General features: G+C 57.6%; 9 protein-coding genes across 9 annotated transcripts; 4 read left to right on the top strand and 5 right to left on the bottom strand.

Moving 5' to 3' along the window:
- Nucleotides 1–528: 528 nt before the first annotated feature.
- QBC33DRAFT_559353 (uncharacterized protein) lies at nt 529–1,495 on the bottom strand (the record flags this gene model as incomplete). Its single annotated transcript, XM_060429966.1, has 2 exons — nt 529–805; nt 876–1,495. 2 exons carry the CDS (start codon nt 1,493–1,495, stop codon nt 529–531), a joined length of 897 nt encoding a protein of 298 aa, XP_060283440.1.
- An 884-nt stretch (nt 1,496–2,379) lies between these two features.
- On the top strand, nt 2,380–4,458 carry QBC33DRAFT_515387 (uncharacterized protein; the record flags this gene model as incomplete). The annotated part of the gene is made up of 3 exons (XM_060426089.1): nt 2,380–3,836; nt 3,901–4,081; nt 4,225–4,458. 3 exons carry the CDS (start codon nt 2,380–2,382, stop codon nt 4,456–4,458), a joined length of 1,872 nt encoding a protein of 623 aa, XP_060283439.1.
- A 902-nt stretch (nt 4,459–5,360) lies between these two features.
- Nucleotides 5,361–7,317, top strand: QBC33DRAFT_539588 (purine nucleoside permease). The gene is made up of 3 exons (XM_060428001.1): nt 5,361–5,857; nt 5,924–6,704; nt 6,775–7,317. The coding sequence occupies exons 1-3, from the start codon at nt 5,720–5,722 to the stop codon at nt 7,149–7,151; spliced, it is 1,296 nt and encodes a 431-aa protein (XP_060283438.1). The 5' UTR covers nt 5,361–5,719; the 3' UTR covers nt 7,152–7,317.
- Nucleotides 7,318–7,508: 191 nt separating this feature from the next.
- Nucleotides 7,509–9,605, top strand: QBC33DRAFT_570182 (uncharacterized protein). Its single transcript, XM_060430564.1, has 4 exons — nt 7,509–8,354; nt 8,650–8,996; nt 9,098–9,227; nt 9,282–9,605. Exons 1-4 carry the CDS (start codon nt 7,982–7,984, stop codon nt 9,383–9,385), a joined length of 954 nt encoding a protein of 317 aa, XP_060283437.1. The 5' UTR covers nt 7,509–7,981; the 3' UTR covers nt 9,386–9,605.
- A 750-nt stretch (nt 9,606–10,355) lies between these two features.
- Nucleotides 10,356–11,046, bottom strand: QBC33DRAFT_81356 (uncharacterized protein). The gene is made up of 2 exons (XM_060433104.1): nt 10,510–11,046; nt 10,356–10,380 (listed from the first exon to the last, which is right to left on the bottom strand). The coding sequence occupies exon 1, from the start codon at nt 10,698–10,700 to the stop codon at nt 10,536–10,538; it is 165 nt and encodes a 54-aa protein (XP_060283436.1). The 5' UTR covers nt 10,701–11,046; the 3' UTR covers nt 10,356–10,380; nt 10,510–10,535.
- Nucleotides 11,047–12,648: 1,602 nt separating this feature from the next.
- Nucleotides 12,649–15,751, bottom strand: QBC33DRAFT_587647 (putative serine/threonine-protein kinase iks1; the record flags this gene model as incomplete). The annotated part of the gene is made up of 4 exons (XM_060431522.1): nt 12,649–13,326; nt 13,426–14,037; nt 14,147–15,573; nt 15,705–15,751. The coding sequence occupies 4 exons, from the start codon at nt 15,749–15,751 to the stop codon at nt 13,097–13,099; spliced, it is 2,316 nt and encodes a 771-aa protein (XP_060283435.1). The 3' UTR covers nt 12,649–13,096.
- A 350-nt stretch (nt 15,752–16,101) lies between these two features.
- On the top strand, nt 16,102–17,633 carry QBC33DRAFT_81307 (uncharacterized protein). The gene has a single exon (XM_060433103.1). The coding sequence runs from the start codon at nt 16,271–16,273 to the stop codon at nt 17,462–17,464; it is 1,194 nt and encodes a 397-aa protein (XP_060283434.1). The 5' UTR covers nt 16,102–16,270; the 3' UTR covers nt 17,465–17,633.
- A 47-nt stretch (nt 17,634–17,680) lies between these two features.
- QBC33DRAFT_492435 (uncharacterized protein) lies at nt 17,681–19,281 on the bottom strand (the record flags this gene model as incomplete). Its single annotated transcript, XM_060425495.1, has 3 exons — nt 17,681–18,261; nt 18,347–18,703; nt 18,774–19,281. 3 exons carry the CDS (start codon nt 19,279–19,281, stop codon nt 17,681–17,683), a joined length of 1,446 nt encoding a protein of 481 aa, XP_060283433.1.
- Nucleotides 19,282–19,945: 664 nt separating this feature from the next.
- On the bottom strand, nt 19,946–21,181 carry QBC33DRAFT_559345 (uncharacterized protein; the record flags this gene model as incomplete). Its single annotated transcript, XM_060429965.1, has 1 exon — nt 19,946–21,181. The coding sequence occupies one exon, from the start codon at nt 21,179–21,181 to the stop codon at nt 19,946–19,948; it is 1,236 nt and encodes a 411-aa protein (XP_060283432.1).
- Between the last annotated feature and the right edge of the window lie 143 nt (nt 21,182–21,324).

The raw sequence follows: 21,324 nt of genomic DNA, 5'->3' as shown, positions 1-21,324 counted from the left end.
CTGCCTGGAGGAGGGACGGATCGGGGCAACGCGAAGGGAGAGACGAAGATATATAGTGCTGGAAAGTAGCTGTGAGCAGGTGAAAATGAGGGAATTGTTTCTTTGACCTGCTCCCTACTCGTGTGTGTAGGAATTTGAATTATAGCACAAGGCCATTGTTGCTGAGTGAGAGGCTGTTTCCTTTGTCGAAGGCAAACAAACACCGCATGTAGACAATGGGTATTGTCAGGTACCTACCTGCAGAGAGACCGCAAGTTGATACAACCGGACGGATTCCGAGAAGGGCGTACTTTTGCAGTTTGACGCCTTCCTTGGAAGCCCTCGTGCGAGGCATGGGAGGAGACGCTGGGGAAAAGACATGTAGGCTAGAAACACACGTCAGGTAGTGCCGCGTTGAAGATTCGATGCACTACGCGTTGGGATCTGCGTACGGGATCCGTCAGCAGCCCGAACCAACATCATCTCCCTTTCTCTCCCCTTCCAATTTGCCAAGCCATTGTGTCGGCCCATGGTCGATCGGTAGGTGCCCTAGATGGCCCCGTACTCGGCCTTCAGACACAGGTCCAGATCCTCCTGGACCTCGACGGCAAAGGTCTCGAGCCCCCAGCGGTTGATGGCGTCAAGCCAGTCCGCGAGGCGTGCCAAGGGTTTCTCTCCCGTGCAGCCGATTGTCGCGACGTTGCGCACCGTGCAGCCCTGCCACCCCGGGAAGGGATCCTCGCCAACTCCGCGGGCGCGGGGGGGTTCGATGAAGAGCGTCCGGCGGCGCGGAGAGGAGGCTGAGCTGGAGCAGTTGAGACCGTTGCTGGATCGGGTCGCCGGGAATGAGACATGCGATGCGCCACTGGTTGTCTGGTGATTCGGGAACGGCGGACAGGACGTGGCCGCGCAGCAGCAGGCGCCCGAGATAGTTGGCCTTGACCATGTCATCCCCGCCGGCCCAGACAGTCACAATGGTCCTGTGCTCTGCCGCGAAGGCCTTGGCCTCGTCGAGTGAAATGTAGGCTGTTCCCAAAACGCAACGCAGACTTTCCTCGTCACGGGTTGTTCCTCGCTCCGCGCTGTCCCCGGCATCCCCGCCAAGCTTCTCCTGCTCGAAGTAGCTCTCAGGGGTCCACGCCAAGGGCTTCTGGACAATCTCGGCGTTGCAATACGTGCCCAAGAGGGCGCGGAAGTCTGATACGGCAGCAGCTGGAGCTATGTTGGCTGTGGAGACTGAAGAGGGGCAAGTAAGAGAAGCTGCGGATGTGCATGTCCAAGGCAACGCGTTGTAGGCTGCGACTTGGGCCCAGAGAAGGCGGATGTTTTTGGGATCGGTCTCTTGCCTGAGGCTGGATGAAGAAGCCTGAGGTTTCTTCTGTTGACCCTGGTTTTCTTTGTCGTCGGCATCATGGCTGGCGCTCCAAAAGGTATTGTCGCGGTTGCGTCTTGGTAATCTCGTCGCAGTATTGCTTACATTGCGCAACTCGGCGAGAGCATGTCGAGGCTCACCCATTTGGGTTGGTTATCTAGAGGATACTAGGACAAGAGAACGATCGACGGCCCTTATACTCTGAGTCTAGGAATTGAGCAATGATTAAGGTCAGGGGGCGGGTCGATTCAGGAAAATGAAGGCGTACACACGCGCGCACAAGGAGGCGAGGGAGGGCGAGGGGGGGCGACGAGACAAAAGACAGCACATTGGGGCTCGAATTTTTGATGGCCTTCCAGGACAGAAGTTGGGCAGCTGTCACCGGTCTTTCACGTTGCTTAGCAAGTGCATACCACACAGTTGGGACTAGAGCGATTTCCATTGTTGTTATTTGACACTGTATCGAGAGTGAATGTAGGCAACGTGGCTATCCTTCTGGGCTATATATTGAACCGTACTGAAATATAACTGTTGATACACCATCCCAACCACCACAGAATTCGTCTTCTTAATTTATCACCGTTTTTGCCCCCTCTAATGCCTCCCATGAGCCCGGTGCGCGCCTTCCGCCGACAATAAGGTACCTAAGTCAAGTGAAATTGCAGCTACTTACCTATTCATGGTAAGTCGACGAGGCCTCGACCATAAGTCGATCTCACAGAATATATCATGCTGGATGAATCCAAAGATGCTGCAGCCTCCTGACGAGTCTGTACGTCATGGCATGGTTTGTCACAGACGCCACAACATCTGCAGAGCCGCGGGCCATGGATCGGTCTTGAAACACAAGGCCACCAACCAGATCAAACAGATAAAAGAGCCGCACAGCGCCGTAAGCGCCTGCGTAAATTAGAACTAGCTGAAAACGCCGCCCCAGGCCCGGTCGCCCAAATGACTCCTCTTTCAAGAGTCCTCCTCTTCCATTCTCCCGCAAATCGCTTATGATGCATCGAGCCTAGCAGGAAACCATGTCAACTTGCAAGTCGCTCGAGGGCAACTCCGACTTCTACGGCCTCGGGATTCGAATCGGCATCTACCTGCAGTGGGGGTCGGCATGGCTCAGCCTGCTTCTGGACCCGGAATCGGCGCAGGGCGTGCTGGACGCGAACTCGGTCTCGCTGTTCGCCGTCGCAATCGCCACGGTTATCGCCGCCAGTCGCGACGCGCCCGCCATCGAGATGTACATCATGCTGCAGATCCTCCTCGGTTTCCCCGTCACGACCCTCAGCTCGTTTGGCTTTCGTCTGTGGCTGATGAGCCCTCGCCGGCTCGATAAACTGCGCAGCGAAATGAGCAGGTTGTGGCGAGAACACTGCGAAAAGCGCAGGGAGGCTGCCCGACAGAGGGAACAGCGGAAGGGAGAAGCCCGTCAGAGACGTGAGCATCGCCGCCAGGAGCTGCAGCGGAGAAGAGACCAGCGACGTGTGGATGCAAATAGATCAGCGTTTGAAAATTGGCTGTCTGACGTGCGGGACGCCGTATTAATGCCACAGGAGGGATGGGACTCCTGGGAGGAGCGCGAGGAGGAGCCTCGACGGGAGAGACAGCAAAGACACGAATTGCTCCAACAGAGAAGACCCCAGCAACGCGCAAGTGCACAGAATCCGAGGTGGTGGAATTGGGTACTCGAGGGGGCGGTTGTGATATCCAGGATGGCTTTTCCTACTAGTGTACCTTCCGATATTACCGTACACGTTCTTTACATCCTTTGGCACCTGCCGGTCCTGCTTCCGGTGCGATTGCTCTCATCGCTGAAGTTCCCGGGACTCTCGTGGTCGGGTGTGCTATGGAGGAGCACGACCGTCGCCCTTCTTATGGGCTACAACTTGGCGTACTGGTTCGACGAAGGCGGCCACGGCGTCCAAGAGCCGCCTAGCCCGGGCTGCGGGCCCCCAACCGTCTTCATGTTCTCGATGCAGCCCCTGGGAGGGCCTATCGTCACGCTCGGACGTGTCGCTGCCGTCATCATTTCCGTCATCGTCGGCATTCCGACCTTCGTGCTGCTGATTCTCACGCTCCGCATCTTCGTGTACGCCCTCCTCTTCCTCTACCGCGACGCCTACTTCTTCGTCACCTCCGGGGACCCACAGTCCTTCAAGGACATCCTCGACCGAGTCAACAACGTGCTTGGCCACAGGACGCTCGCCGTCACTCAAACGCTAGAATCCTACTCGTCTATCCTCCCGTTTGTAACCATTACCGGCTTGCAAACCATGGCTGGCATGGAGAGGTCATTACTCGATCTACTCGAGTTCATGTCCGCCTACGGTGACGACAGCAGCATTCGCTTTTCCGACGTCATCAAGGTCGGCGTGTCGTTAGGTATGGGAAAGCCCGTGAAACGCCAGTCGCAAGCTCGAGACAGCGAGCCCAGCGTCAGTAGAGCACAGACGATGTCGGCGGGGTGGAGGATCGATCACTTGAAGTAGGTAGTATTCCGCTCTCCAGGCCCCTTGGCCATCCTACAAGTGACAATGCCTAACCCTCAGGATCAGCAGCGGCTCCAGCGGACGATCACTGACCTTGTTCTGCGTCGCGTGGAATGTCTCGATGGTCCTCAGCATCGCGTGGTTCATCACGAGCATCGAGACAACGATCCGGTGGAACAACATCCAAGGCGTCCACTCCATCGACTCCACCGGCCAGCTGATCCCCTTCGTTATCGGGTGCGTGAGTGCGTCGCAGGTCCTAAAGAAGGTGATTCTACTGGCTCTAGGAAAGGTTGGTTTCGTCTTTTTCTCAGGGGGTCATCCAGGCGGTAAATGACCCACCACCCGGCGCTGTGCAAGCGGGCTAACAACACCGACCGACAGAGGTACCCCGATTGGGTCGATACAGAGCTCGAGATCCAGGATGGTGCAGACGGACCTCTCATCTGGGAGATTGTGAAACGGTCTGGTGGCGATGCCAATTCGGTAGGTGGCCCTAGAGCCGGCACTACTACTGGTACTACTGGAGGAAATGCGACCGCCGGAAATGACCCGAACCAAGGGGCAATCGCCCTGGCGAACCTATCGCAAGGATCAAGTCAGAGTGCTCATCTGTAAGAGGGAGTGAGTGTGATCTTCAAGGCGGACATGTTCGAAGCATTTTGATGGAGCGATGGAATAAACCCAGCCGCTCTCTGCTTGCTCCCCTAGATACCATGGTGCTATCATGCCAAGTATTCATGGTAGTAACCTAGGTTTGGGCACAGACCGACTATACTCACGGCGGTCTGCCGCTACGGCCCCCAAGGCCTCAATGGCATCCGTGTTTGTGGACGAAGGCGATAACGTTTAGCCAGCCCTAGGAATAATACTAGTAATGGATTTTCACCCGGCGCGGTAAGCAACTGTCTAATCTTATTTTCCAGGTTCTCTAACTCCGGTGGATCGATCTCGCAGATATCACTTCCTACATGAGTGGAATCCGGACAAAGCAGAAACGAAAACGATCTCTCAGAGACACTTTGCTCACCTTTGGTTTAGTCAACGACGATTCTGTCCGGAATTTCTTGCTACCTTCATGACCCTGGGATGGATGCAACTCGAACGGCAGCTGCCTTGGCGGGTTTGGTGGCTTGTCCCACTCGACAGATTGATATTCCAAAGTGGAGATTCAAGGAGAAGGCAATCCGAAAGCAACTGCCTCTGCCCGCCGCGATAAAAATAAAAATAAAAAACCAAGATATAATTATTAAACTGCAGCAGCAGCAGTAGTAAGGCAGTTGGCGGGAAGGTGGGTGGAGGATATGCCTTTCGGGGAGAAGGCACGGAAGTGGTAATTAAACCGCCTATCTAGCTATCTTTAAAGTATGTCGCTTCTTGCGATTACACAACACACCACAAGCTAGGTATACCGACTTGGAATTACCTTCGTAGGTTCTTCACATCTCCCCAAGTAGGCAGGTGCAAAAGTATAGATAAGGAAGAATGCAACAGGTGTTTGCCAATCATGTCAGTAGATGACCTTATCAGCACTGTGGTGCCCCCAATGGTGGTGATCATCTCCGCTTCCTCGGCCGGTCCCCTGCAGATCTTGTATCGATCTCGAACCCAGAATTTTGGATTTTGCAGTCCATTAGCCAATGACACCTCACAGCAGTGTTCTGTGCCTCGCACTACGGCTCGCTGTGCAGCCTGTCTCCCAAGTCCTGTGCTCCTGCGCTGTGATCCCGCCTTGCTGCACGTTTCCGAGGCCAGCCGAGGTAGATTTGGGCGAGAGAGATTCAGACTGCGTTTATCCTCTGCCCCTCAGATTTACTCGCCTCCGTTCTGGGATCCCTCTTGACTATTTGGAGTTTGAAAGCACCTAGCCAGCTCGAGAATGCGTCTCCTCTCGTGGACAGCCGCCTCCCTAGTGGGCTTGTGTCATCTCGCCCAGCTCGCGGCCGCCTATGTGCCGCCCCCGGACACGGTCGGGAATGGTGGCAAGGTTGCGCCCAAAGTCTTGATCATCAGCATGGTCAGTCGAGAATCACGTGGGGGCGCGGGAGACTGGTTTCAGGGGCTCGTCTAACACCTCTTGCAGTTCACACCAGAGGCCGACGTCTGGTACCAGACGATGCCGACCAGCGGGCTTGGTGACATCCTAGCCAGGAACATCTCAGTGCCCGGCCTCTCCATGCTCTTCCCCCACGTGCACTGCCTTGCGAACTACAGCGTGTGCCAGGTCACAGTTGGCGAGGCAGAGATCAACGCGGCCGTCACCGTCACCTCGGTCGTCCTCTCGGGCAAGTTCGACCTCACCAAGACGTACTTCCTGGTCGCCGGCATCGCGGGCGTGAACCCCAAGTACGGCACGCTGGGCAGCGTGGCGCTCGCCAGGTACGCCGTGCAGGTGGCGCTGCAGTACGAGTTCGACGCCCGCGAGGTGCCCGCCAACTTCACGACCGGCTACCTGGCCTACGACACGGACCTCCCGGGCGAGTACCCCAAGGTCCTCTACGGCACCGAGGTCTTCGAGGTCAACGCGGCGCTGCGCGACGTCGCGTACAGCCTAGCCTCCCGGGCGACGCTGGCCGACTCGCCCGAGTCGGCCGAGTACCGCGCCAAGTACCTCGTCGACGAGCCGCTCCACCGGGCCGCGACGGAGCCGCCGTCGGTCATCAAGTGTGACGCCTCAACCAGCGATGTCTATTTCTCAGGCGCGCTGCTGAGCGAGGCCTTTGAGAACACCACTACCGTCTGGACCAATGGCTCCGGCATCTACTGCATGACCGCCCAGGAAGACAACGCCACGCTCGAGGTGCTTGTGCGGATGGCTATCGAGGGCCTCGTCGACTTTGCCCGGATCATAATCATGCGGACCGGTAAGCATGGCGTTTCGATGTAATCCCCCCTGTTCCGCGCGGCATCAGAAAGCTAACTTGCAACATGCAGCCTCCGACTTCGACCGGCCACCACCGGACGTGACGCCATTCGACCACCTCCGCATCCTCAACCAGAACGGCTTCCACATCGCCATCGAAAACATCTACAACGCCGGCATCGAAATCGTGCAGGGCATCCTGGCGGACTGGGACTGCTCCTTCGCCGGGGGCATCGCGCCGACCAACTACATCGGCGACGTCTTCGGCAGCCTCGGCGGCGAACCCGACTTCGGGCCGGGGAGCCTGACGGGCGGCGCCGGCGTGCTTCCCGGCGGGGGGTCGGGGGATCTTGCGAGGAGGTCGTCGTCGGGGGCGGAGAGGGCGACGCGGCGTCGGAGACGCGTTGCTGTTCCGCCGCAAGCCCGGGCTGGCCGGACGGGCCTGTAAGGCTCTAGAATATATGATATTTTAGGGCAATTTCGGGCTATTTGAACTTTGTGTATTTAATTGATTAACACTCTTTCGACCGCTGAGTAGGGGCGTCGTGAAGTGAAGATTGAATAGTGCAGCATCAATTTCTTAAGAGGAATAACATCATAAACATCGGCTGCGATCTCTAGATGTAAATGCGTGATGAACGATGAGGGTCTTCTCAGCTCCCAAGCCGGGAATAATTGGTGGCGAGAAAAGGCAGTTGTATGAATCATGACTGCTCATCTTCCCCAGCTTCAATGCTCTCAAGAAAAGAACTTAACATGATAATTAGCGTAGCTTAATTCCCTTTAACTCATATAAGTGAATAAATAATTATTTACCCTACTTGTTCCTTCTCCCTCAAAGTCTAGGTCATTATTGACAGTGATGGGGTCTTGTCCATATTCTTCAACCAATACGATGCCTAATGTATAAAAAATCGGGTTGACCCTCGCGGGGGATTTTTGAATTGCGCTTCAGATGGCGAACATATTTTAAATCACAATTGGAAATTGGTTCATCTGCCAGGCTATCAAGTAGAGCTCTAGGTTCGGCCCTTATCAGAATGAGTTTTACAAGCCACAGGTGTGAAAAGGGGATAGTATCATGCATCTTGACTTCGGATCTTCCATTTACGGGGGAAATCGCTGCCGCATTTCCGGTCCAAGATGAGGTGAGCTCTGAAGCCTTCTTATACCAGAGTCTCGCTTCTCTGGGCGGAGTTTAAGAGGCGACATTATTGTCTTCGCTTTTGCACCACTCGACGAGAGCGGCCTTAAGGTCTTCAAGCTTGATACATCATAATGTCCACGCTGGTCATGCGGGAGCTCATCCGAGCCGGCGCCGAGATCACCTGCTACATCAATGCGTTGAAGATGCCCGAGGAATTGGCCCAGAAGAAGGGCTACGCCGAGGTCGTGGAGGTCGTGCGGACCAAGTTCGGCCGGAATGAGGTATTGGGGCCGAGGGAGAAGGACCTGTTGGTCTCCAAGCCGGATCGGGAGCAGGAGATAGCGAGCCGCGTTTCCAGGGGGTTCATCTGGCCGTCCATAGATGAGAGGTACACGTACGACGAACCCGCGAACGAAGGAGACAATCAGGAAGACTTGTCTAAGAAGCGGGAAGAAAAGAGGAATTCCCCGGGGACCATCTTGCGTTTCATTAATGCTGAGCTCGGTAAGTCGGGCATATCGACACTGCGTCGACATTCGTACTTCAGCGTCAGATACGGCATATAGCGACCTCCATTCAGCATGATGCTAATACGCTCGCAGTTGTCATACGGAGCGAGAGACATTGTCGACCCCAAAGTCATCACCCCGTCCCGCCTTGAAAGTCAAGACAATACAGCAGCGCCTCCTGGAACCTGGAGTTGGATTACCCGACGTCGGGGGAACAAGCAAACCCCTCCCATTGCAGCGATCCCCAGATATGGCCAGAAACCGGCCGATGTAGTCTCATCCTTCACCAGGGAGGCTGCAGGCGAGGCAGACACTGCAGACGAGGGCCTTGGTGCAGCAGGACCAAGACCACGTCGCCATCTCGATGAGGAGCAGCCCAAAGCACCACGCGCGGCGAAACCACAGACGGGATAATACCGCCGCATCGGCCCCACCAGGAGGCGGCCCCGAGCCCGGAGCAGCAACACAGCCGCGAGCCGGCGAGCAGCACGGGCCGGCGACAACGGCGGCGGCGGCTGCCGAATATCTCGACGAGGCCGCGGAGACGGCCGACGCCCACCTGAGATTGTCCGGCTGGCAGCACATAATTGCGAAGCTGGTCCGGCTGGAGGAAGATGCCATGAGAGCAAGGACATCGGTAATTAAGTGTCGTTTGAAATGCCCAACTCACTGGGTAGACGAAAGGAAACATTAGCCGGGGCATCGACGTAAATTATCACGCTCTTTGACATACGGCAGCGACAAGCCACCACGGAAAACGCCACCAGCCCCGGGAGGAAGTCCGACATCCTGTTCTCGCAGTCCAGGGTGCTGTCCACCTTCTCCCGGGCGACGGTAGTCTTTGTGCATATTATTCAGCTTCCCGTGAGTACTCTGGATCTCAACTCGCTTGGTTTTGTTAGTGCTAAACCGATTGTTCCAGTCGGTAGCGTGGCCGGTACATTTTTTCTCTGCATCTTGGGGTGGATGCTCTATCAGAAGTTCGGAGTCAACGGTTCGGTGGGGAAGGACGGCAAGAAGAAGTAGAATCTAGAAACTCGCTGTGCCTGATGGGCCGAGATCAATAGGTAATAAATGGGGGAAGTTATATCTCGGGTTTTAGATTGAGCTGGCGTCGATGATTGCTTACTGATGACATGGCTGGATCATGTCGGAGGTTGGCTGGTCCGAGGGAAAGCCACCTTGATTGAAGCCCATATCGTTGGGCAAATATCCATCTTATCTTGTAGGTGACGTTCAATTGACGGGATGGAACGGGTTGGCTCCACGACGACAATGTGCGGGGTTGCAAGATAGGAAATACCTCAGCAAGGCACCCAGGACCTCGGGAAGCCGATGTGCCACCTGCTGGAACGCGGGTCGGGTACCTTGATGGATTCGCCTATATGATAATATAACTATGCTAAGATGTGGGAATGTGGGAATGCCCGTAGAAAGATCTGTATCCATCTATGCTCCCTCAGCTAGAGTTGAAACCATCCATGCTCTCTGCAACAAAACGGGCCACCGGGGTAGGGACAAAGAATTAGGAAGCATCCATAAGCGCAGCGACGGGTGACATGATAGCTAATGAGGAGTGTGGATTGTCTAGGTAGACAAGCCTTGCATATATAATAGAAAATTAAAATCCCAAAATATCAAAGCTCCCTAGAGCTGTTACACTTGGCTTTCCCAACTCTTCTCTACCCAGGGCCCTCCGTCCTTCGATCTACCCTGCTCCTAATCACTAACCAGTCCTTCCCAACACATGATATGAAACTTGCAACCTGAAGCTGCAAGGGCCTAATGATGGTGCAGTACGTGTCTTGTAACCCCTAACCCCTATTTCAATGCTTGAACGAACGTCTGATATCCCAACTCCGAATCGCTTCCCAGTAGGCGCGATATCTCAATGCCATATGCCAAATGATGGTGATTCTTTCACCCCCTCAAAAACTCCTTGCTCAAATCCACGATCTGCCAAAACATATTTCGTGATTCCTCTGTCTGACCCGGGGCTGTCGACTAACACGGAGGATGCTCTAGACCCAGAGTTCATTAGCACTGACCTCAAGGATTGTCTCTCAGGCAGCCAAGAAACCCCCAAGTGGAGGACACCATGACAGTGAAGCATCCCCCTGCCGTGCTGCTGCTTCAGTGTCCAAACTCACCCAAAGAACGGACAACGTGCAGTGGGTCAGAAGTGCCCGTAGTAGGGACACGACATGACGACGCAGGTGTACTTGTTCGTGATGACGGGCCGGTCCGACGTGTTCTTGCACTCGACATTGCCGCAGGGCTCCGTCAGCTCGGTGATCTTGTGGCCGCACCGGTGGTGGATGAATAGCTTGCGGTGACACATTGGGGCTGGGATGAGGGTTGGTTGGGGGGTTGTCTGGGCGAGAACTCTAAAGACAGGACTGGTAACCGGAGGTTTGAACGAAGAGTGCGAGGTGTCTTTTCTTCGGGGTCGTGGTTGGCGAGTGAGTGTGAATGGAAATTTAGGTCTGACTCTGGACGGTGATGGGGGTCCTTGGTGGAGTTATATATATGTATATGTATGTAGTCTTCAGGGCAATGAACGAACACGACGTGTCAAATATTCAGCAAAAGGGGGGTTGGCGAGAGTTTCTTCGAAGGCTTTCCGTATCAGAAGCAACAAGTAATTATTTTCTCGAGGGCATCTCAGTTCGGTGCCCGGATGCCGCGGCATTTTGTACTCGGATGCCGCTATCCCAATTCGCGATGTGATCATGTATGTATGTGCAAGTTTCGGCGGTGACCGTCGTGGCGGGCTAGCAAATAGGATAATATGGAACTCGTTCTGGAACCAACCAGTCCCTCATATCGAGGCCGAGGCGTGTGCGTGCGTGTATTGGGAAACGGGTTTGTAAGGAAGGCCTGGAAAGTGACAAAGCTGCCTTGCTGGGCGTGGGTGAGAGAGAGAGAGGGAGAGAGAAAGGAGGGGTGCTTACCCCCTTTCCCGCCCAAGAAGAGAAAAAAGAGATGGAAAAAGCCATCATGTGGCCACCTCCCTAAAGTCGAATAGGGGGTTATCCATATGGCTGAAGTGGGAATGGGAAGATGGTAGGAGCGGTGTGTGCCAAATGAGGGAATGAGGGTGGAAACTATACCCATTGTCGAGATAGTATTGCCCGTCCCCATGAAACGGCCACTATGGTCGTGCACTCGCGCCTTGGCAATTCGCCGGGTACCCATTCAGTGCTGACGTTTGGAACCAGTGGGGTGCCTTATTGCGCCTTCTTATACCCGTCCTGGGAGCGGGTGAGGCATCTACACTACTATATTTCTCCTCGACAAGCAGTGAACCTCCTCATCCCCCTCATCTTCCCCCACTTGACGTCGTCAAGAAAAACAGGGTGTGGTAGTCGACACAAGCTATAGCTCTCCCGCTATAAGAACTTGATGAACCCGATGAACCCGTCAATGGCTCCAGAGACTCGGTTTCCTCAGTTGAGACCACCCGCTTTTAACAACCGCGCGCCCAAGCTCCCTTTCCCTTTGAACCCGGCCACTCAGAAAACGGTTTCGCGCCACAGAAACATGATCCCTCAATCAAAGGCAGATAAGCTGGCACTCCGCTATAGCAACCCCCCGCCTAGAGCTCAAGGATCAAGCTTCGAGAAACTGGTCAAATGACTGATTATTTAGACTCCCCTGCGCAATATCACCACTTCGCTTTGGCTTCTTTGCTTTGATTTTTTTACCACCCGCACTAACAAAGTCTTTCCCGTCGCGGCCACGATACCAATCGTAATCGAAAGGTGTTTCCGTCTTTGCATGTTGTAAATCTGACACACAAGGCCGCATGCCGCTAAAGAAAGGGGAGGACAACCCTCATCCGGGCACGCGACTTTGGGATATCCCCCTTTCTCCCCCCATTTCCCTCATACAAACACCAACCCACCGCGACCACCGACACCACTATCAGACGAACCCCACGAAGCCCACACCATCGGATGTCCGTGCGCTGAGTAAGGTACCTATTAATATCTGGGGGTGGGGTGGGGTTCTTGTTTCCGTGATCTTTATCTCTTCCGTTCCAAGGGTAAGATCGCTCCCGAGAAACCACGGTCTGGGCTGGGAGACCTTGGAGGCGGATGGGGGGGGGGGGGGGGGGGGAACGATATTGAACCAAAATGGGTAGCCCTATTGCAGGGTACCCCCCGACCCCCCGCGCCCCCACCACCCCCCCCCCCCCCCCCCCCCCCCCCCCCCCCCCCCCCCCCCCCGCCCCGCCCCCCGCCCCCGGCGGCGCCCCCCCCCCCCCCCCCCCCCCCCCCCCCCATCGATATGATACCTACATGGGTAGCCATATTGCAGGTTACCCCCCTTCCACGCTCTCCCCTCTTCACCCCCACCACCACAAACCCCCTCCTGGGCAGCGGTCCGTCGCGGAGATAGCTCGCGTTTCCATCGAGCTTCCCACCAACCTCGCCCTAAGCCAAGGCTTCGTCCTGCGAGGCGGGGGAATGTGTCATAGATTGGGACACCAAGCACGCCATCCATCCAGTCAGGGTGGATGGCATGTATTTGCTCGCTGCCTCATGATCCAAATCAGGAAGGGGGGCGACCCCCTCTCGCTGGAGGCTAGGTTGCAAGCTTGGCTCCGCCTCTCTCCGATGCTACTTCTTCATTGCCCAACCCAACCCCTCGGAAACAACGACAACGCACAGGAATGTAACATTACCGATAGAGTTTTTGGGGGTGGGGAACACAGGATGCAAGACGCGTGTCTCACCATTCCGTCCACCCCCCCTCGTGGTGCTGCTGCGCGGCGGCACACAAGGTCCCGTAGCGGGATGTAACCCATAAAACGAAAAAGTGCAGCACCAGCAGCATCACACTAGCCCGCCATCCCCATCCACGCTCCCAGCTGCTGCCGCTGCTGCTGCCGCCGCCTCCGCCGCGTCGGCTCGCCCCGACGCCGCCCACATCCCTGTAGCTGCTGCCGCTGCCGCTGCCGCCTTGCAAACCCCCCACTCCCCCTCCCACCCCGTCCATTTCCGCCTGCAGTGCGTAGTCGAGGCCAGAGCGCATGTTGCTGCTGCGCACCAGCTTGTCACCGACACCATCCGCCGCAACAGGCCCCCCGTTCGCCCCAGACGCCGGCGGCAACCCGAGGTCCAGCGCCGCCAGCGCGACGAGCCCCGCGCCCACGGCCCAGTCGGCCGAGTAGGGCCAGCACACGCGCGCGAGCGCCGCCATCTTGGCGAGGAACGCCGCCAGCCTGGCCGCGAACGCGAGCTGCTGCCGGCCCCCGCCGTCCCGCCGCAGCGCCGCGAGCCCGCCCGCCGCCACGTGCAGCGCCACCCTGGCGCGGTGGCGGACCTCGCCCAGGAACGTCGTGGGCGGTGCCATTAGTAGCGGCGTGCCGGCGCCGACGGCGGAGGTGGGGATGTCATCGTCTGAGGTCGGGGCTGAGGGGTCGTGGGTGGGGGAGGGGATCGGCCCGCCGAGGGAGAGGCTGTGGCGGTGGTTGTTGCTGTTGTTATTGGCGTTGCTGCTGGTGGTGCCATTGCGGCCCGGGGAGCGCGGGGGCGAGTGCGAATTCTGGGGCCGGGGGCGGGTGAAGGCGGTATGGGGGAGGGATGGTGTCATGGCGTGGCTGCGGCGGCGGGGGAGGGCGGGATTGGGCCGCTTCTGCAGACTGTGCTCATCCAGCACGGTGGTAAGATCTTCGTCGGCGAGAGATGTCACCCTCGCGTGCTTCGTGGGATCTGCAGGGGATGAAACTGTCAGTAGGTATGTAAATCGCCATGTCATGTCATGTGAGGAGAGACGAACCAGGGACAGGGGTGCCTGGATGTAAGGGCGAGTCTAGACTTTGGATCCTGCGGCCGATGGTCGGGCTGGAGCTTCGTCCGCGCGTAGAGCCCTCGAGACTGGACTCGTTTTTCATGGCACTCAACACCTCACTAGCACTGGGTCTCTCGAGCGGATCCAGAGCTAGCAGCCTCTTCAGTAACTGGTAAACCTTAGACGGTAGGTCGGGTCGTTCCCGCCTCTCATCCTGGAAACCCTTCCAGCCGGTGATCTCGGCGCGGAGCTCGTCGATGTCTTCCAACTCCTCCTGCACCGCGTTCGCACTCCTGTACGGGAGGCGGCCGAAGCACATGAAGTATAGGATCATGCCCAGCGAGAAGATGTCCGACTTGGTCGTGAAGTTGCCATATCTGCCCGCGGCGTCCTTCTTGAGCACTTCCGGGGCGCAGTACGAAACGGTGCCCGTGGACCCCGTCGACTTCCTTGCCACGTTCTCCGCTTGGACTTCGCCAAAGTCGCTAATCAAGCATATCAGGCTCCTGCCTTCGCGGTGCAGGAGACAGTTGCTCGGCTTCAGATCCCGGTGGATGTAGTTTGCCGCGTGGAGATAGGTTAGCCCCGAAGTGATGTCCTTGAATAGCGAGTAAATCTCCTCGATGGGCAGCCGACGCTGTGGGGAGGACAGACCCTGGGGCCGCTCCGACTGCTGACCCTTGGACCGTCGCCTTATCTGGGCCTTGAGCTCTTCCTTTGTGGTCTCCTTGGGCTGGTCGCCGATGATGTAGTGGAGCAGGTCACCGCTGTTGCAGTACTGCTGCAGTATGAAGGCGCAAGCCACGCTCGGCCCAAAGCGGTTCAGCGTGACATCCTCCAGCCACACGTGCCGGTACGAGACCAGATTCGGGTGCGACAGCCGAGCCAGAAGCTCGACCTCGGTGAGCACCTTCTCCAGCCAGTCATGGTCGTCGCCGACGGGGACTCGCTTGCAGGCGAAATGGCCGAGGTGGCAGCCGTCGATCTCGTGGCGGACGAGCAGGACGACTCCCTTGCCGCCGCGGCCCAGCTCCCTCTCTTCAATGAAGAATGTGTTGAAGTAATTGGGGCTGAAGGCCTCCCTCCGTATGCGGCTCCCCTCTTGAACAGCCGGCGTGCTAGATACAAACTCGGTAGCGTGCACGACCTCGACGTCGTCCTCGGCAGGCACGGGTTCAACTAGCCGGCGTATGGGGCTCGAGGGCGGGCGGTCGGCTCGGGTATGATCGCTCCCAGCCCGCAGCATGCGGAAGTAATCCGGGTTGACGTATGTCTCATGCTGGGAGGGGCCCTCGTAGTGTCTCTCGGGCGAGGAGGAGCGCAGCGGCTGGTGACAGGTGGGGCATTCGGTCAAGCCGCGGATTTCGAGCCGCTGGGAATGAGGGTCGCGCACGACGATGGCATTGTGATGGCGGCTGCGACGAACGAGTTGTCAGTTAACACCCGGGGTTAGATCCTTGCCTCGAACAGTTTCCGAGGCTCTGGGGTTGTTTGGCTTGGCGGGGAAGCTAGCTTATTAGCAGTGGCAGGGCATGATATGACGTACAGAACGATTTCTCGACCTTCGCGAGAATGATAGGGAACGACCGACATGGCTGGAAAACACACAGCCCTACAAACAGGATTTGGCAGCGGGATGAATACTGTCCATTCCGGGCGTGTCTGGACAAATTGCGGGTGTTGTTGATATGTGGTTCCCGCCCTTTGTTGTCCATAGATGGTGGCGTTGTTTATGGCTGAGAGAGGTGGTGTTACGAGTCACGATCGGGATTCTTTATGCGGGACGGATCCGACAGTGCGCTTTTGGCCAAGGACATTCATTCCATCATCAGCCAAGGCCCAAGTTTTAGTTCGGATTGGTACCCCAATCAGAATTCCCAGCGCTAACAAACTGCAGTAACGGTTCCCTGGCAGCCGGCTTGCGGCCCGCCAGCTCAACTGCGCCTCTGTCGGCTGTTAGACACGTAGATCTTAGGCAGGTTCCAAGCGTCGCTTTACTCCACATTCAACATCGAACCAGCCCAACTTAGTTCACAGTATACCTCTCTCCCCATCTGTGTCGCTGTCGTTTGGGTGCTTCTTGCTGTCCCGTTCTCCGCCGTCTCCAGGGCCATGATGCCCGGCCCCATCCGCACTCGGCAAAGCTGTGATCGCTGCCATGCACAGAAGCTCAAGTGTCCGAAGCAGATTGGCAGCACAGTCTGCACACGATGCATGAAAGCTGGAGCTCTCTGCATCTTCAGCCCGCCGGGGGGAGGTGCGGCGTCGCGCAACGATGGAAATGGAAATCCCGCGTTCCCGTTGGGTTACAGCAGCAACAACATGCCATCGAGTGGTGGCATCTGTGGCAGTGAGCCTGGTGCCGCTTTCGACTGGTCCTTTCTCCAGCCGGCTTTGGGGCTCACGGATGCATCAGCATATATGGCGCTGGCCGATATTGCGGGACAAACGGGACCGGGTTGTGCCACCGCCTTCCCCACGCCGGATCCGTCCTGTCGCCCAGCCGAGGAGACAAAGAGAAGCGGAAGCGACCCTGGACCAACTCCCCCGAATCCCAAATCGCATTGTACTCAGCAGCTCACCAAAATCATGCTTGATCTGGATACCGTATGGGTGACTTTGCCTCCCAACTCGGACTTACACTTCCCCGTTGACGAAAACCTGGATAACCACACCGCGGCCTTCGCCGAGAGATATTCGCAGAACAAAGCCCTAGAGACCCTCTTCGGCGCCACCCAGCGCCTGATAGATATTTATCCCGCAGCCATACCGCTCTCGCTTGCGCTCGATTCGGTAGTGCCTCGGTGCGAGACCGATAACTGCGTCCACTCCATTAATACCCCTCCCAGCCTCAGCGCACTCGAGGCCTTCGTACTGTCGCGAAACTCGCCGTCGACCATCGATCATTCGCTGGCCAACCTTCTCATCTCATGCCATGCCCGCCTGATCGACGTGCTCGATCGCCTTCTCCTCCTCGTCTTCTCTTGCTTCAAGGTCCACCAAGGATCTCCGACCATGAGGGAGCCCGACTTCGCGGTCCCAGAGCTCCGCGTAGGGTCCTTCACCCCTCCCCCGGCCTCCGCGGCCTTCGTGCAGGCCTTTTTGATGAAGCATCTACTCGGCATGCTCTCTGGGAGAGTAGACCAGCTCGCCCGGGCGGTCGAGGCCAAACTGCGAGAGAACCCGGGAAAAGAATGTCAGGCGCTTGCGCTGCAGTGCGAGATCCTGAAGGAGAGGCAAGACGCTAAGATGGAGCACATAGGGGCGGTCGGCGAAGAGCTTGTCAGAGCCGGCATGCTTGGATAAGGTGATAAGAGTTTCGCGACCTTTGCCAAACGCTTCACCTTCTATCACGAATCGGTGCTCCTGAGTCGCCGCCATCTTACCAGAGGCAAGACCCAAAGCCATGTCGGGTTAAATGTGCAAATAATATATATGTATGTACATTAATGTGTCCTAGGTTCCAGAAAAGCACCCTGTCTCATAAGACAGGCCACTCTTCGCTCTTACTCCCACTGACCCTTACTGCAGGTACACAAGAAGGACCTCGGTTGCCTTCAGCGTAAACGTCGCCTGACCCCCCGATACACTCGCCGTCTCGAACGTCTCCGTCCCACCGACAACACACGTGCCGTTGTCGAAGAACTGGCCGCCGAAGGAAGGATTGGCACCCTGATCCTGCCTCGACATCGCACTCCCCGCCGTCAGTCGCTTCGCCTTGACGTCCGAGGATGTCAGCCCAGTCAGGGTGAACGACGTGCTGGACCTCGTGCCGCTTCCGGCGTAGTAATCCGAGTTGTACAGGAGCACGCGCAGCGGGGCGCCGGCCTCGTCGAAGGTGGCATAGGCCGCATAGTTGGTGTTGCCGGCGTCGAGGGCAGTCAGGTGGCTGGCACCGGCGAGAAGGGCCACTGCTGCCGTCGCCCCGTAGTAAGGGGCTCCCATGCTGTAACGGCCCCAGAAGCAGTACTGACAGTTACCCAGAGTGCCGTGGTGGAAGTAGGTGCGCGATATGTTGCTATACGTGGCTCGCAAGGAGTAGTCCATGGTCCAGAGACCGGCACCGAAGGTCGGAGAGACGCCGGCTGCTCCGCCACCCGAGACTAGAGGTGGAAGCGGGTCAGTCAGGGGGCCGATGGAGGTCGAAGACACCTCAGCTGTCGTTACCACAGGACGACTCCTACCTACCTGAGTTTGTTTCCCCAAACACGTACGGCTTGCCGGCGGCCAGAGCCGCAGCGATATCCGCGTCAAACGAGTGGATGTTCTTCACGGTGTTGGAGTGGGTCATCAATGACTGGACGTTGCCTCCGGGGTAATTGTGGTGAGCATATATGCCGACGTACTCCCTCACAGTCGCATTCCCCGATGCAATCAACTCGGCGGCACCCCATTTCGGCGGAGAGTCGTTTGAGTTCCCTGCTTGGATAATATTCTTCCTGTCGACCGCACGCCCTACCGATATGTCCCAGTTATTTTGCGAGGCCGCGTCTGTGGCGGGATCCCATGTGCCGGCAGCAATTGGTTGGCCGTTCGACTTCCAATCTAGGTGGAAAACAGTCAGCCAGGGGGCAAAGGGGGGAACTGCGAGTCAAGCAAAGAGCCTTTAACCTACATTCTGGCTCGTTACCCAACTCAATTGCAAGCAGATTGCTCATCTCCAAGACGGCCACCTTTGCAGCGTCGATCGTGTTCGCGATATCGTTCTTCCCCCGGTTCAGCCCGAGAACGACACTCCCCCCGTATGTGCTCGCCAGGGTCATGAATTTGGGCCCAAAGGTCAACGTTTGGGGCGCGTCGCCCGCGCTTGCGACGTTGTAGACGACATAGGCCGAGGTCGAAGGGTCGTACCTCGCGCGGTCCTGGGTCGTCCCGCCGATGCGAATGGGGGGCCAGACTCCGGTCAGGTCTTTCCAGTTGGAGAGGCACTGGTTGGTTGCCGTGACATTGGTGAAATACGAGGGGAAGGTGAAGAACTCGAACGAGATGCCAATCGGCGCCTTGTCCAACGGCGCGTATGCGTATCCTCCAGTTCCGACCTTGCTAGGGACGCCGAATGTCACACCTAATGCGCCCGGCACAACGACCGCCAGGAGCGTGGCGATTTCCGCAGCCTTCAGCATGGTTTCCCTTTTGGCTCCGTCTGCCTCTACTTGGGTGGTGGTAACTGCCTATGCCGGGGCGAGATTCCCCTACACGGAGACTGGGACGGATTACTATTTACATGGTTCCCAGAATCCCGTTCTCCGAGCCGTTACTCCAACTCTACCTAGCCAAGAGTTTTTGCGCCTTTAACCACCCGACATGACGCGAGACGGTCATTAATTCTAGCTTTAATTTTTCCGCCTTCCAATCGCTTCGGACTGCTTTATGGAGGTGGAGGTCATTCCGCTCCAAATTCGGGGCTGGACTGCTCCAGTGCAGCACAGATCAACCACATCAACGTGCCACCTCCCACGTCGGACCGCTCGTGGGCAGCAGCAGCGAGTTGGGTATCCGGCCAATGCGTTGGCGATTGGCTACCCAGGAACTGCACGCAGGATCATATCCACGCTTTATCCGACTCGGGCCGCAAATGACTGGTATTCTAAAGACGGGTTTCATTGAACAGAGCCTCTGCTCTCACCACCACCATTCACCGTGATCGGAGCACGAAGGGAATGCATAGTAGGAAACAGAGAGGGCGATCTAGGTTTGTGAAAGTCGTCAGTAAACCTGCCAAGACAAGCTTGGCAACTTGCCTAGGTACTATACTATGGTGCACTTCAAGGGGACATCAACATTGTGTTACTCACCTGCGGGGCTGTCCTGTGGATGCACAGCAAGGCCCGATGCCCTCGACTTCCTCCTCATACTTCTCTTCTTCGCTGTTTCGTACGCCTGGGCAACCACATCACCCCACAGCCCCCGCTTGCGCTTCTTCCCAGCATCCGCCGCCGCCGCCGCCGCCTCCTCCTCCAGTGCGGCCTCCAGCGCCACCCGCATGCCGATGGCCCGATCCCACAGCTCCTGCGCCAGCCGCCAGTGCGCACTGCCGCGGGCCGCAGCGACGATCGCGTCATTGCTGTTGTCGAGCTCCAGCCTCTCGCGCGACACGCTGTACGACCTGTCCGCCGACACAGCGGAAGCGCCGGGCCCCGGGACTTTGCCCAGGAACGTCAGCACGTAAAGCTGGCAGCCCGCCGACCCGGCGAGGAACTTCGACATGATTTCGAGCTGCCGGAACACGGGCGCGAGGTGGCGCAGCGCCTCCTGCGCCATCACGAGCCCCTCGGCAAGCCGCTCTGGCCTGGTCTTCCTGCTCTGGTCACCATCGTCGTCGTAGTTCTCCTCCTCCACCACCACCACCTCCTCCTCCCCCTCCTCCTGATCCCCATCGCGCACTCGCAACCACATCGCCATCCCCAGATTGTCCTCGGCAACGGCCAGGCGGTCGACGACGCCCTTCTTGATCTCCCAGATCCGCCGGCAGATGAGGAAGAAGTCCTCGCGGACGGCGGCGTTCTCCTCCACCTCGTCGTCGCTGGCGTCCGGCGGCGGGCGGTGCGAGTAGAACATTTCGACGGGGAACGTGGGCGGGGAGCCGACGCCGTCGTTCCAGGCGGGCGCGGCGCGCTCGCCCGTCTCGGGGTGCGGCCCCATGGCGCGCTGGACGGGGTGGTACTCGTTTGTGACGAACAGGTTCCGGCACCGCTGCTGCGGGTTCACGTTTGGGTTCCCCGCCGCGACCCAGTCATAGGCCCAGCGGCACAGGACGACGTTCGACCACGTGGCGCAGCAGTCGTGGTACGGGCAGGTGTCGAAGCCCTGGGCGGGGGGCGCCGGGCGGCCCGGGATGGGCAGCGAGCTCGGCCGCGGGGCGGGGATGACGAGGAGGATGCCGCATCGGCAGGGCGTCACGGTCTCCGGGTCGACGTAGTCGCCCGGGTGAAAGGGGGCACGCTCAATTGTGCCGAAGGGGTCCGTCGTCATGAGCGGGCGGACGTCGTGCATCGAGAAATGGAGGATGCGAACGCGGCACATCTTTGCTTCGTGGTGTCGGGTGAGGTGGATATATGTATCTCTTCTATGAGGTCAAAAGGGGCTAGAGATAGGGGGCTTCGGGATTTGAAATCGGCATTCTGAAGATGTCTTGGTTTGAGATATTTAGGATTTTGTAAGGGACA

The sequence above is a fragment of the Phialemonium atrogriseum genome (genome assembly GCF_030411735.1).
Source record: "Phialemonium atrogriseum strain 8032-3 unplaced genomic scaffold QBC33scaffold_13, whole genome shotgun sequence".
Lineage (NCBI taxonomy): Eukaryota > Fungi > Ascomycota > Sordariomycetes > Cephalothecales > Cephalothecaceae > Phialemonium > Phialemonium atrogriseum.
The sequence above is the reverse complement of the archived record's forward strand: the minus strand, read 5'-3'. Positions and strand labels throughout refer to the sequence as shown.